We start from the raw sequence: 15,721 nt of genomic DNA, 5'->3' as shown, positions 1-15,721 counted from the left end.
TATAGGTATCCTAGTAGGTCGAAACGTTATTCTCTGCTTTATTTGTAAAAGTGGTAATACCCATACAAGCCATTCTGAAATACATTTTCCAGGTAATGTTTCTTTCTTTCTGCACTATTGTAAGGGTCTCATTTCCGATACAATGTAACCGATGGCAAGAATGTATGTAAAAAGGTGTTAGGGATATTTTAATTTAGAATTATCTAAACATATGTATATTTAAAACTACTCAGGTGTTTAAGTAAAATAAAGGTGACATTTGGAAGCTGACTAAAAAAAAGATATGTTATACTAATCAATTTATAAAACAGGTATGAAAATTATCTTAAACGAATAGTAAGTTTGAGGAAATTCAGCTTTCATATTACATGAAAAAATAAGTAAAGAATAAAGCTATTTTTCTTTTTCTGACAGAAATGAAACCAATGAATGGAGATTACTGGTTCCTGGATCTAGATTAATTCTGAAAGGTTGAACAGTATTTAGGTTAGTAATCCAATTTGCTTCTTTTATGTCTCTATCTGCTTTAATTTTGAATCCTGTTTCAATGCCAGTTAGTGTAACATCGTTAATAGAATGACCGGATTGGGTAAAGTGCTGAGCAATAGGTGGTAATAGAAGATTTATGTTTGTTGAAACATTCTCTAAGAGTTGTTTGTGTATGTCCTACATATTGGTGATTACATTTTTTACATTGTATAAGATAAATGGTGTTTTTTGTTTCACGTGTGATTTCTTTATATATTTTAAGTTATTTAATTTTACTTGTCAGAAAATGAGCAGTAGTTTTTTTTTTAACTTACACGTTTGAATTCGTGATAAGTTTCTGAGTTTAAGCTGATAGGTAATAATAAGAGAAATTATACTTGAAAGTTTAGTGTTACTGTGGTGTAATTTTTTTTTTTTTTTTTCCGCTAAGTGTTGTTAGCCTTTTCAGTTTGTCTGTTGATTTCGGTATCTTTATATCCTCTTTGTTACATGGTTTTAGATCCTTAGTGTTTTTTGTAGTCTATTTCATATTAGCATATTTTCTTTATTCTACGAGCTTGATTGTAAACAATGTTTCGTTTAGTGTGAGAGGGATGACAGTTTTTACAGTAAAAGTATTGTGGATTGTCTGTATGTTTTTTGTACAAGTTATTGTGTAACATTCCGTTTTTTAGAAAAAAATGTGACGTCAAGAAAGTTATCCTGGTGGTGAACATTGTAGTTTTGTGAGAGGAGTTTGCAAGTGTGATAAATTCTTTAAGTGGTTGAAGGTCGGCTATCCAAATGAAAAATATGTCATTCCATTAATGAAATTTTCCTTTTATAGCATAAATTATGCTTATTTACTTAATTCAAACTATTATTATGTATGTAACGTCTCCATGTATGAGGTTTTACAGGACTGAGTCGTAAAAGCTGGTTTTCAATATGACCCATAAAAATGTTAGCATAATACGGAGCCATTTTAGTACCATTAACTTGAATGTAGTGGTTGTTATTAAATTCAAAGTTGGTCAGAGTTAAACAAAGTCGGAAAGATCCGTTAATGTTTGAGATTCTGATGGGTTAAAAAGGTTTATTGCGGACTGTAGATCCATCGTGCAAAGAATACTATTGGGTGGTAACTGTCCGTCAGTAATATCTTCTGTGATGTTAAGAAAGTGGGTAGTATCTTTTATGCAGTCATGTTTACATTAGAAATTCAGGGTCTGCCAGGACTGTTTGTGTATTTTAAGTAAGAGATAAAATCTACCAAGAAAGGCTTGTGTAGGTATCAAAATAACATAATACAGATCTTAAAGTCGTCCAAGCAATAATTAACCAAAATGAAAAAAAAAAGTGCTTTAGACAATCTTAAATCGAACAACAATATCACGATAAACCAGCAGACAAGGATGAAGTTATTGTTATTCTTAAAAAAGGTAACTATATTACAGAAACTACAGGACATTAAATTTATAAAAAACAAACAAACAACAAAAGAACTCGCATGATCCTACAGCTCACTTTACTGAGACTATATATTTAAAGAACTTCAAAACGATAAAATTAGCTACGAAACCTTTCACTATTTCATACACATACAAACTCTTTCTGGTAGATTTTTCTCTTACAAAAATACACAAACCAAACAATAGTGGCTGAATCATAATATAGTTTTTATGATGAATCACTCTTAAAATTTAGTAGTTGTTGTTTTTAAAAATAGAAAAGGTTTATTTGTAATCAAGCAGGTACACAATGGGCTATGGTCTGCCCACAACACTGGGTACAGTAGAAAACAATGTTTAATTGTGATGAAAACTTTGTAAAGTTGTTTATTTCATATTTACGACTTTAGTTATGTTGCATACAGCTGTCTGCAAAGCATGAAAACCACACTTGTGTTTCTATTGACTGCTCACTGTGCAAGTTAGCACAGTTTAAAAACATCTTCCAACGAATTTCTTTAAAAATGTAACATCCTAGACTTGTTTGACAATACGGTTCAGAACTTCAAAAAATGTACATAAGTAGCTCAAAAACATTCAGGGTCGTCTTATACGGTACCTACAGTTGTATTTTATCCACAAGCAGTAGAATTAATAGATTTATTATAGAGTAGCTAAAATTGTTTGGTAACTCAATCAAATGCAAATGTTTCATATCCAAAAATACATTTTATTTTACTAATTACAATCAGAATATGATAAGAAGTATTATTAAGACATTAAGATGTCATTCCATTAATGAAATTTTCCTTTTATAGCATAAATTATGCTCATTTACTTAATTCAAACTATTATTACGTATTATATGATAGTACCACTGTAAAACTGTTTAGAAATAAAAATTCGAATATCAATAAAACGTCATATAGGAGATAAACAGTGTATAATCAAATACTTAGTACGTGTAATTTTATAGCATTTTCAAAACCAGTATCTTAAGTGAAAGTTCCACATATAAAAGTACTTTAACAAATATACGTATAAAAACACTGAAATCCTAAAATTAAGCTACATATCTTAAGCTACAGTTACATGTTAGGTAAAAATCACAATTTTTCTTCTCAGATTGTCCTTCTTGAATGGAGGCTTATTTTGTATTTATCAATCCATACTATAATTAGATACCAATGTCTTTTTCATAAAAAATACAGTTCAACAAAAGAAAACAAATATACTGATACAAACAATTATAAATCCTGCACTTCATATTATACTGGGTTACAAAACAAAAAACGATCAGTTAACACCTATCTTTATTTACACAACAATTACTAGTGACTTGTGTATACATTTAGCAGAATCTGCATTTTATTTCTACTCTTCAAGAATGGTTGCTTTAGTTAATGATATTAAACCACAACAGTTACACAAATATAATTTCAACTACATTAAAATGCTACCTATCGTATTATACAACTCAGTAAAAATTCTGTTACTTGAATAACACCGTTTGACAATAATAAAAAAAATTATTTAGACAACATGAAGCTTTACTTTAACGAGCTAGTATGCTCACCCATAAAAATTAGGTTAGTAAACTTTATATTGAAAGATTGAAACTTAATAGTTCATTATGAAATACAGTAACAGCAATCTTTAAAGCATTTAACACATACTGGGTACATGTAACATCTAGTACCAATGACAATATAACAACTAAAAATGATTTCCAAAGATAAGCAGTGAGATAGAGTTATACAAAGAGATTTGGTGGCATTGCCACTTTGACTAACATTTTACTGAAAGAACATTGCAATATTCATCTGGTTATGACTTAACCATTGCTGTGTGTTATCACTTAATTTGATTTTATTCTTTAGAAAACACAGTTACAAATTTAGAGCTTACACTAAATACGAAGCTGAACAGCAATGTTTCAGTCTTTGTTTTCTAAGATCTGAAAATTTCATTGTGAAATTTAAAATACAATATAGGAATAGTGGATTATTAAGTAATTCTTCTCATTTAATTATAAAATATGCAAGAGAAATTTGGCTTTAGAATTTGGAAAGCTGAAGTGTTAATCTTATTTTCATAACAAAAGAGGTTAAAGATGAGTCTTGAAGTAGTCAAAACTTAAACCAAAAGTATATGGATTGGTGAAACTTGTAGTTGTTTAAAATCTTTATTTTTACATTCGCTTAGACCAGTGAGCAAGTGTACAGTAGCAGATAGAATGTTACCAAATCTACAATTTTCAACAAAATAAGATACCCTAGAAAAGTATGTAGACAGTCAAAACCAATAACATTCAATATGTTATCAGAAAGTGAAAATAGTCTGTTACTAGAGATAAAGGAAGCTTTAGTAAAATAAAACATATCAAATACCTTCATCAGCTGAGTTCAATATCACAATATAAAGGATCAGATCTTTGCTGGAACACATATGTGGCATTTTTTAAATGTGTATTTTAATTTATGAATACTATGATAAAAGTCAGTGTTGTCAACAAGCAATAATTTTGACTATGTGGTTAATGCACACTTTAATGTTTAATCATCATATATTACACTTGAACAAGTTTCTTATATCAATACAGTTGATCTCTGCAACACATACAGCAACATATCCCATTTTAATTTGTCAACTTCACATGTTTCACAAAGTAAGTGTGATCTAGACACAGTACACATACGACAAATGTGTCATGTATGTAAGTAAAAGTTCCAATTGACCTACAAATCAACACAGATATGATTTTAAAAAAATGAAGAGACTAATTATCCTTTTTTTCTTATAATCCAAAGGCTTTGATTTAGGTACAAGAAAATACAGCTTAACGCTTTGCTCACAATAAACATTCATATCATGTAATTTCATGCCAAAAAATGCACATTAAAATACAGAATAAAAAGAACAATGTTTTGAGTTGTGTAAGTTTATAAAATTTAAGCTTTCATGAAACCAAAACCTGAAATACTTTATCAGTGAATACACATTTGTACTATGAAGGTCTACACTTTTTTCCCATGGAACACGTAACAGTATTTAATAGTACTAGCGAGCCCAAGTTGCTCTCATGAGATTGTGAAAGTTTGGTTAAAAAGAAAGGTAATTTAAATGGTGAATGTTAAATCATATTATTTAACTTTGTGCATTTAATACATTTTACAGTCTATATAACTATACTGACTTAAGTTGAAGCAAACAAACTGACAATTAGAAAAATTAAAATGGTGTAATTTTATGTTATTTTCATGTGTTGTTGGGAGTGATGACAAAAAATACTTTCTACTAATATTGAAGTGACAGATTTTTATCCAGGTGAATTTGATGATTAGAGTAAAGATGAGGAAACAATGTAGAAATGAAAGAAAGAAAATACCAAAGTCTGAATCATCAGTCTATGATGGTTGGATAGTTGAAATTTTGAGTAATAACCACCTCATAACCTCCACATCATTATAGTTTACAAAATTACAATGAAATTTTAAGCCTAATGTAAAGTATTTTCTATGTGTAAAAACAAAATATTGTTCTATTACTAGGTTGGTGACTGGCAGAGTAATGATAGTAGTGCAAAAAATGTATTTTTATTGTATCATGGCTAACACTAGCAGAAACAGAGAAATTCATAAAATATGAGTCACAGATAAAGAAAAAGCAGAAAAGAATAAAAAAGACAATTAAAGGGTCCCTTGAAAAGTTAGTGATTTAAAAAAAAACACATTCAGCTAGTGTTGGAGATTGTGCATTAATGGACTGTAGCAAACTTGATACTGAAGCTAATATAGAATGTGTTCAGGCTGTATAAACAGTTTCTCAAGTTATTTATGCTGAAGACCTTACGATACAGATAACTGGCCAGATTTACTGGAGGACACGATAACAGATATTTTGGTAAAAAGTGAGCCTAGAAAGAACATGGTGGTGAATGTATCTTTTCAAACAATGGAGACAATTGACACTTTTTAGGAGAACTCTGCACAAAAGATTGCTGAATGGTGTGTGTTTTTCTTATAACAGAATCACATGGGGCTATCTGCTGTGTCCACCAAGAGGAATTGAATCTCTAATTTTAACATTATAAATCTCTAGATTCCCTGTTGTTCCACTGAAGGACTACTGAATGGAGAAAGGGTTGAAAGACATTGGCAAGTACACTTGAAGGAAGTTGATGTAGTAGTTTTTTGCTTTTGCTGTGATGTGTACAGCTCAAATATGGCTAGAAAATTTAAAGAATAACAGAAGACTGTAATGATAAGAAGCATTTTAATAAGAGGTTGCAATCTTCTGATTTATGCAGGATACATATATTGAACTTAACAAAATGGATTGAAATGAAGAAAATACTGTTTGCAATGAAGACAACAGATGAGCACAAGCTGCAAGAGATAAATAAGATGGAACATTAGTAATCAACATTGACACATTATAGCAGTTGTGCAGTACTTAGCTGAGCATAACTCTGCATTTCCTGGAACAAATGAAAGGCTTTATGAATATGACACTGCTAACTTTCTGGAATAAATTAAGATGTTAGTCAAATTTAATCTTATGATGCAAGAGGACGTCCAATGCATTAAAAATGAAGACATTTATGACCACTATCTTGGACTTAAAATTCAAAATGAACAAATCATGCTGATGGTGTTGCAAGTGAATAATCATCTTTCTAAAGGTGAGAATGCAAAATATCATACAACCATCTTGACTGCACCAAGAACAGACACTCCTCATGCTGTTTTGTTGGTACACCCTCTGAAGAAGTTACAGCAACAGAAAATTTTATTGAGTTTCTTCCAGTTCAATACCAAATTGGACAAAGACTGTCAGAATCTTTCGTTGTCCTGGAAGGATTTGGCATTCTGTTACACCTCTTTCAGATCAACCTCTAGCCTCCATGTGGCTTCCACAACTAAAATCTAGTATTGAGGGAATATGGAAAAACTGTAATTCCAGAAGAATTCTTCATATGCTCATGAATACACTATGAATTTATGAAGACTTCAAAAAGGGACCCAGTGTCATAATTGTCCCCAGAGCCTGACCTGTTTCTTGACACCTCTGGGTATAGGATTTTTCTCATAGCTGAAATTTCTCCAGAAACTAATCTCTAGAGAAACAAAAATTGTACTTCAAGCCCTTCTGTTTCTTTAAGTCACTAAACTGTTCCTTTCCAAATTCAGTCACAGAATAGGGCATTTTGTTGGCAATCTCAGTGGCTTCAGGGGAACAAAATTTTATCAAAATTAATAATAATAAAAAACTGTGTTAGGAAAAACATTTCTCAAGAGAGGCTGTGTGAACTCACCACACCATTCATTATAAAGATTATCAGATCAGAGTTTGCTGCAAGGAAGTCAGGGTAAATTTTAGAAAACAGAAACTGCAACATTGATTGGTAAATTTTTGTATTACATGAATTTTTTAAGGGTTCTCCACACATGCTGATTTGCATGTGGCCACCCACCTCTTAGGACTAGCCCTGTACCTGCATGTTTTTTTTAAAACATCATCAAGAGTCTTACCTTACAGTATTACTGGTGAATGTAACTTAATTTGTAAATGCACTAATAATATTTTAAATTACATTCTACAAAATATTCTTTATATGCTGTTCAGCTGTTCTGAATTAAGCACAAAGCTACACAATAGGCTATCTGTGCTCTGCCCACCACAGGTATCGAAACCCGATTTTTAGTGTGGTAAGTCCGCAGACATACCGCTGAGCCACTGGGGGGCATTCTTTATATAAATTTGAATTTGACTTTGGTAACTTTCTGAACTAAATTAAGGTTTATATCTCAGTAGTAATACATCATCTAATTGTAAACTTTTTTGTTATTTAAAATTTGTATATGAGAAATATAAGAGCAATATATTTTTCTACAAAACATCAACTTAAAAGTCTTGTAATAAACATGTACAAGAAATAACATACTATATACCCCCTTCACTGGAAATTACATATATTTTTCATATATGTGTTTTTTTGACACTCAATATACTATTTATATAAACAACAAAAATCACACACACACACACACACACACACATATATATATATATATATACATATACATACAGATTCAATATAAATATGCTAAAGATCACATAGGTCAAGTTCATATGTATAGCATGCCTTTTTTTTCCCCCCTAAATAAGCTACATAAATGTTTATGCTGGAAGGAGAAGTACCTACTGAATAAAAAAATACAAAAAAATAAAGAAAAAAAGAAGTTTGGCCTAGTATATGAAGGTGACAGTATTTCACAACTTCAAGTTACACTGCCCAATATCATGACATTATTAAATTATGGGTATATTTTGCAAACATCATTTTCAAACAAAAGAAAACGTAAATGCTAAAAGTACATCCTGTTATTAATCTTGAATGGATTCTGAATAATTGGCAATATTTGTTAAAATTATTAATGTTTTCTCTATATTGAGGTACATGTACTATGATGATGGTAGAATTCCTATCACTGAATTATAGAGTAATTCAGAAAATTCTGTAATAAATTGACCAAAAAAGAAGAAAGAATAGAAGACAAAAATAAAAGGCAGGATAAATACCAAGAATGTTATCAGGATAATCTTATTCTATTTCACTTGAAACTTAATGATTAAAACTGAATCTATCATCTTTAAAATAAATTCAATTATTCTGTTAAAATGCTGGAACATGCTGTTGAGTTAAGTAAAAAAAAAACAAACAAGAAACAAATTCCATGAACAGATGAGGAGGTATCATTTAGGTTTTTTCTCCCAATGTCTGATCAATAAAAATTTCTTTGAGTTGCAACATTTTTTTTATTCAGAAGAAAATGTTAAATCTTTTGCAAGCATCCTTTTACAAAAATTTTTGTAAATATTGAAAGCATTTCCTTCATTTAGTTTCAATGTTCTTTGAATAAAAACAGTAACTGGCACACCATGGAAACAACATAAACCTGCTCACACCAAGTACATGCAAACAATATGACCATTACAGTGTTACAACTGAAGCTTTATCCATGAAAACTATGGCAGTCATAATCAATACTTTATTAATTACACATCAGGTGTCATGCCTTAATAACATCATTTCAGCTTTTTGATGTGCTTTAAAATAAAGGCATACCTTGAACTTGTAGAAGTTACCTGAATTGCTTGATGATGAATGCAGTAACCAAGACAAAACTTTATGTAAACATTTAGTGTTTTGTTTTTATGTATGCCTATCTCCTCAATTGATTTTTCGGTTTATGCAAATTTAATTTGTAAATTTGTTTATAGCTTCTTTATGTGATTTTTATGTACTTATTAAAAGGAATATTTAGGCTTAATAACATAGTTTTTATTAATATTTTAAAATGGAAATCATTGAACTGATTTCGTGGCCACAAGATTTTTATGAAATATATAATTAAAGAGACAGGAGAGGAGCATTTTTTCCCTACAGACAGCATGGGAATTGAGTAGGAGCTGTCTGTATCTTGAATATGGTCATGAAAGGAATTAGTAGGCCTTATACGAACGTCAGATACCATCAGGGGACCAAGCAGTAAGCAGTGATAGTTACTGCAACCTCTAGTTTAAACCAAAGGGCTTCTAAATGGATATAGTAATAAACTGAGAAAGGTGCAATTGTACATTTACTCAGAAAAGTGTAGTAATAAGTTTGGCCATAGAAGCATGAGATCTGACTTGGCAAATGCCATTACAGTTATGCAGTTGTAAAGCATTACTCTAGTGAATACAGAGTTGCTACATATTAGGCACTGTCAGACAGGTAACTACTCAGGCAAGTTACTGAAGAATGAAAATGGTAAGACATCACGAAGTGTAACTGCACAAAAAGAGAAACAAATGCCATATTTTTCTGTCAACTACATGAACGTGAATACATAATGCACACTGACATCAAGGAGTACCATTTGTGATGATAATTTCATCTAGCATCTAGCTTTCAAGAGGCTGATATTAATTATGGATAGTACAAGTTTCACACTGTGCCATCCTATGTAAGGCTCTAACTATTTGCAAGTGGTTGGTGGAATTAATATTTTGTTATCTGCATGGGGAACAATTTTTTAAACTGTAGATAATATTTTGCTTATTTCAGAATGACAAAGACCAGCATTCCAGTGTATACAGAAATCAAACCTAAAACTCAGACTGGTATAATGTATATTGACATGCAATTCTATAATATCTATGACAAATAACTAGGAAGGATCAGTGTCTGCAGCTCTCGTGAAGATACCAGTAGTCATGGGCTGAGTCCAGCTTATAGCTAAGAAAGTAGTTACTGGTTTTCTCTACTTATGCAGTGTACGTGGCTAACCTCTGAGTGGCTTTTATGTCACTGAAATATATTTAATTTAATACTCCAGTATTAATTTATCCATGGGAATACTGTTTATTTCTTATAAATGTAGATGCATGAGATAAGAAATAACAATACTGTCACTAGTACAATAACATATAAGGTATCTAATTAGTGTTGTTGTTTTCTGGGAAAGATACAGCACACTGATCATGTGCAAACACACAAGAACTTAATCTAAAAATGATTTGTCCTGACATTCTGAGAAATTTGTTTTTAAGGGAAAAAAACAGTGTACTTTCCACTGTTGCACACCAACTTACACAGGGTAATTTGTATACCAATATAATCAGTTATTCAGTAAATAATACAGTACAATAAGAAACTCCTCTATGTTAATTTTTTATAACCTTATATAAGAGTTGAATAGTATATTCGTTGTTTGCTTTCAGTTAAAATCAGTCTTATGTAATAAATCTTTGCTATGAACATTAATGATCAAAGATATCAACTTCTTTTGTATACATATTTTCTTACACAACAAAATACTATATACTTCTCCTTATTTTTAAATAATTTTGAATATGTGTTCCTTAAATATTAAGATGTACATAAAATGTATGAGACTTAATTGCATTTTTACATGAAAACAGCCAAAAACTATATTGTCAATACACCTAAACAAAACCTTCACACATTTTTATCCAAAACATCTTGAATTTTTGTCAACTTACTATGTAAACAAAATTGCTAAAATTTTTTAAATAAACACAAATATTATAATAGAGAAACTACAGTCTCTCTGGAGCAAAAACAGTTTAATCTAAAATTTTAAAAAAATAGTTTTTAATCCATTTTGCTGATTAAAATAACTCTATAAATAATATATAAAAAAGTTTACTCTTGTAAGTTTTCCATAACTTCCTTATGTGTGAGTTTCACATTTTCAATATTTTGAAAAGCTGGTGTTTATAAAGTAATTTTAAAACTTTATGACACAATTCATTGGCTTATTTAACTGACACAATCAAGGTGTTCAAAACAGAGAAGCATAAACAATTCTTCTAGAAAATGCACCAAGTTTTCTGAAAATTTTATCTTTTATTACCTAAAACATTTTTTTATGTTGCCCAAAATCAAACAGTTGTTTCTGTGTCGAGATGATCACCAACATGTTTTCCAAACTTCCAAATATATGGAGTAGGAGTAGCTAGATAACACAAAATAAACTGTTAAATGTGTTTACCACACAAAACATTATATTGTCAGAAAATGATCAAAGGTGAAAAATCTAGATTTCATACAGTATATTGCCTTATGATTGCAACATTGATAATACTTCAGTTTTAAAGAGCTTTATTAAAAGTTAGAAAGTCCAATAAAACAACATATAATAATTACTGAAACTTTTAAATTCTAATATGATACATTAATATAGTTTCGTAGCTTTATATTTTTTATATAGGCCTATAACAATTAAAATCTAAGTGTACCATTTCAGCACCACTAAACATTATTGCATCAAGATGTATGAAACACAAAACGTAACTGATAATACTACAACAATATCAATACTATAAACAACTGTTTTTCAATGATTTCAAAATGAAAAGAATTACCTCAGTTTCAATTACAATAAAAACAAAAAAGTTTTGTTTTAAAAAAACAAACATGTATAACACTTTATCAATAAGCTGTGTTTTATATAAGATGGACAAAGTTTGGTTGGGTATATCATTTATTGTCTTTCTTTCCAACAGATGGATATTTTATTGCACTTGAGATAGTAAATATGCTATCAAAAATACCAACCAAATAAAACAAGATTTTCAGATCAAGGATAGAAGCTTGTTCATGTAGATATGATTTTCATGTTTGTACTATTCTTATACTCATCAGGTTTGCTCGTCTGACATAAAAGTACAAAGTTTGGTTTAGAACTGCCAGGCAAAACAATAAACTCAACATGGACAGTCATGAACATGTTTGCTTTGAAACATAAAATGATATATTTACAACACAATGGTCTGTCTATCAAAACTTAAAAGGTTTCTTTTTTGTATCACTACTGCTTGGCTACTGGGATTAAAAGATAGTTACAAGAGACCAAATTAAGGAGAAAAAGAGAAAAAGTATGATAAAAAATGCTGGACATATACTGGCAAAACAAAGTCTTAGTAAAGTATCCCACAGATTTAGTGATTAAATATTTCAACCAGTGATTTTCATACAATATTAAACAAAGCCAGTGCTAAAGGTTTTTATATTGCCGGTTTGAATAGGGGTACCTTCCAAGAAGAACATACAACAAAAGCATAAATGTTTACTTGAGATTTAAGAACAGACATTGCAGAACAGCCTTTACCCCTGTTAAAGGATCATCACATATTTATTACTTTGAGATAGGCTGTCAACAAAAATGTCATAGTTATATTTGGAAAGTATATGAACATCCTCAAAGATATATTCTATTCTAATTAATGAAGGGTGAACTTCATTACTACTTTTGTCATTACACTCTTAGGAGTACAAAATGACAGTGTTTACAACTGGACTCACACATACTCTGTTTTATATTTTTCAATGTATTCATTATACTGAATTGTAAATAATACAACACTGACTGTGCATGGTAACAGTTTAAAAAACAGTTAAAGCAAACAAATTTTAAAAATATAGTAGTTTATCTCTAGTATTTCTGAACTATGAACCACATGTACAAAGTTGATCACACTTTATAATATTTATTTACAAGTGGTGTGACAGAAGACATGTTTTAACACCTATAATGCTGGTTCAAAGCAAGTTCCCAACGTAAGTAAGTCTACTATCATACTGTAATTTTCTCAGATAACCTGATTTCTCTCAGATTAACCAGTGGGAGTTATAACAAGAGGAGGATTTATCAGATAATATATTACTGAGCATTACAATATTTTCTGCCTTACAATGAATCTTTACGAACAAAAAAGATAAGAGACATAGGTTTGAAAACTATCACTATTTTTATTCATGCCAAGGTTCACATCTCAACAAGTGCTTATTTACTGTTCTGAAAAGCAAAAAAGCTTTGTTTGTACTGTCTTGCCAGTGTAATTCTGGATCAGAAAAGTACTTGGAAGAATTAAGTAACTAAAATCTGTGAAATATAGAATATATCAAAATTCAATCTGTAACATGATCTAATCTTATTCTGTACAGCAAATATAGAATGAGTCTAGAAACCTATTGTAAAAAAATAAAAGCAAGATAACATATACAAATTTCTCTCTTTCCAAGCACACACACCATCCATATGACCAAGAGCCACTCTCATGTCAATACTGATTTTCAGAAGAGAAGAACACGTGGCGTTCTTGGCGACTCTTAGTTTTATGCTAGCCAAGATGAGAGAAACTCAGTAGTTCCCTTGACTAACTTCTATACAAAGAATAAAATCTGAAATACTCTAAAAACTTCCTGTAACTATGGGGGTAGAAAGTGCATGATATACCTGCATATAATATTTCATTTCCCTTTACTTCCAGGGTACCCCAGCCACATTTTACTAATCAAAAAATTGACCCATATAACAATCAAGAAATCAAAGTAACTTGGCCTCACCCTATAAAAGCAAGTATACACTAACAAAACCACAGAAACAACTTCCCAGAATACACTACTAATAAAAGTCACAAAACATAGTACATACAATGAATGCTTTAACAAAGACATACATATAATGAATCTAGCACACTTAAACCAACAGACACAACTTAAGCAAGCCATTTACATCAGATGTAACTTAAACATAATCATATGAAATACATATATATATATGCAAGAACATTCCATTTAAGTATACACAAAAATAAAAAACATATGAAGCAAATCCTTCATAAGAACCATAAACATACATAAAGAAAACCAATTTAAAATGTTATATGTTCATACAATGTATAATGAGAAGCAGAGACACTCAATTACAGAAGCCGTAACAGCAGGTCCTCCAACACAGTGGTAGATTTGACATCTGCAACAGTGGTCTGCTGAAGGATTTTTTTGGGCCCTCTTGGAATTGACATATCTCTCTCACATTCCAATTGTGATTCAGCCTTTCTGTGAAGAGTCCATATTTTTATCTATCTGACTGCATGTTCTTGGATTGTGGTACTTTAGAACCTGAAATGTGAAATGCTTCAATATTTTGTTTGAAGGTGTGTAGGGCAATGCTACCTTCTTCTATAGCAAGGTTCTTGTTCATAGGTGGAATCTTAGTGCTATAAAGTTGCTGTCAAAATGAAAGTCCTTGCTAATGGCAATATTTGTAGCTACCATTATGATGATAGGCAGTTAGACAGCTGGTGACATCCCTCTAACAGAGTAAAGTCCTTCTAAGCTAGATGTAATGGTTATCGTGTAGGTGGAGGTACAGGAGATGTGAGCACTTGTTTATCACCTACAGTCCTGAGATATTGTTCCAACCTCTGGTTTCACTTCTGGTGATGGTATCATTGGTTCAGCACTGGGAAGGCCTACAATTATCTGGTATAACTCAGTGGTTGTCTCCAGCTCAGCTACTGTCTCTTTTTTGCTGTTCTGTGGTGGATAATGTTTGTGAGATTTAGGTCAATGACTTCAGGGCAATCTTGGTGAGATCTCTCATGCTTGATGTATTGTTTAGTATTGCATTTTAATCCATGGGTTCTGACAAAGGAGAAAGCTAAGTCAAAACCAAGGAGTCTTAGGCACTGGTTAGTATTGGAGCATATCCTTAAAATCTGTTATAAGTCTGATCTTGAATAGAAAGAGTCTGGATTGAAAATATAAAGTCAATTTAACTCTGACTGGTCAAAAACTTTAGTAAAAGGTGTATGTTAATGTTGTACTGGCTCAGCTACAGCAACATTTTCTGGCCATAAACTATTCTTCAGAAGCTGAGTACTTTTGCTATGCTCAAGTGTCATTTCTACAGAAAACGAATCCCTAGCACTTGTGGACATTCTGGTCCACTCAGGCTTTATGTGATCTCATGTATGGCCAGAATTTAGCTGTTCTCTCTGCTGTTATAATTTCTATGACAATGGTTCACAACTTCCATGGTGCCTAGTCACATTCCTTCCACCACTAGCTCACTGTTATAGAAAACAGAACTTGGGTGCAATTGGAAAGAAACTAGCATTATACTTTAAACTCAGGAAACTAGAAACATAAAAATTATATTGGCACTATATAGCTGGTAATTTTGAGTCTCTGCTCTGACCAAGGATATTCATTAACATTAATAACTTGTTCCCATTTTGACTCCTTTAAGAAATGTCTGCCTAGTTAAACACAGTATAATACTACATTGGTGTTACAATTGTTGTCTGCATTCTTGTGCATTGCAAACTACACTTATACTGAAAAGTTAAGAAAATATTTGGAAAACTGTTCTTCCAGGAACATTTAAATCTTCACTGACAACCAAGTAAAACACAGGTTACATCAAATTTAACTGTTA

The 15,721-nt window shown here is 31.0% G+C and overlaps 1 protein-coding gene across 1 annotated transcript in view; it reads right to left on the bottom strand.

Annotated features, from left to right (window-relative positions):
• Nucleotides 1-2,628: 2,628 nt before the first annotated feature.
• The window catches only part of LOC143258423 (popeye domain-containing protein 3-like), a 36,959-nt gene continuing 23,866 nt past the window's right edge, over nt 2,629-15,721 (bottom strand). Inside the window, exon 4 of the mRNA XM_076517334.1 lies at nt 2,629-11,449. Within this exon, the coding sequence (XP_076373449.1) occupies nt 11,376-11,449 (74 nt within the window). The 3' untranslated portion in view covers nt 2,629-11,375. The remainder of the gene's footprint in view (nt 11,450-15,721) is intronic.

The sequence above is a fragment of the Tachypleus tridentatus genome, chromosome 8 (assembly GCF_004210375.1).
Source record: "Tachypleus tridentatus isolate NWPU-2018 chromosome 8, ASM421037v1, whole genome shotgun sequence".
Taxonomy (NCBI): Eukaryota; Metazoa; Arthropoda; class Merostomata; order Xiphosura; family Limulidae; genus Tachypleus; species Tachypleus tridentatus.
This window is presented reverse-complemented; position numbering and strand designations above follow the sequence as displayed.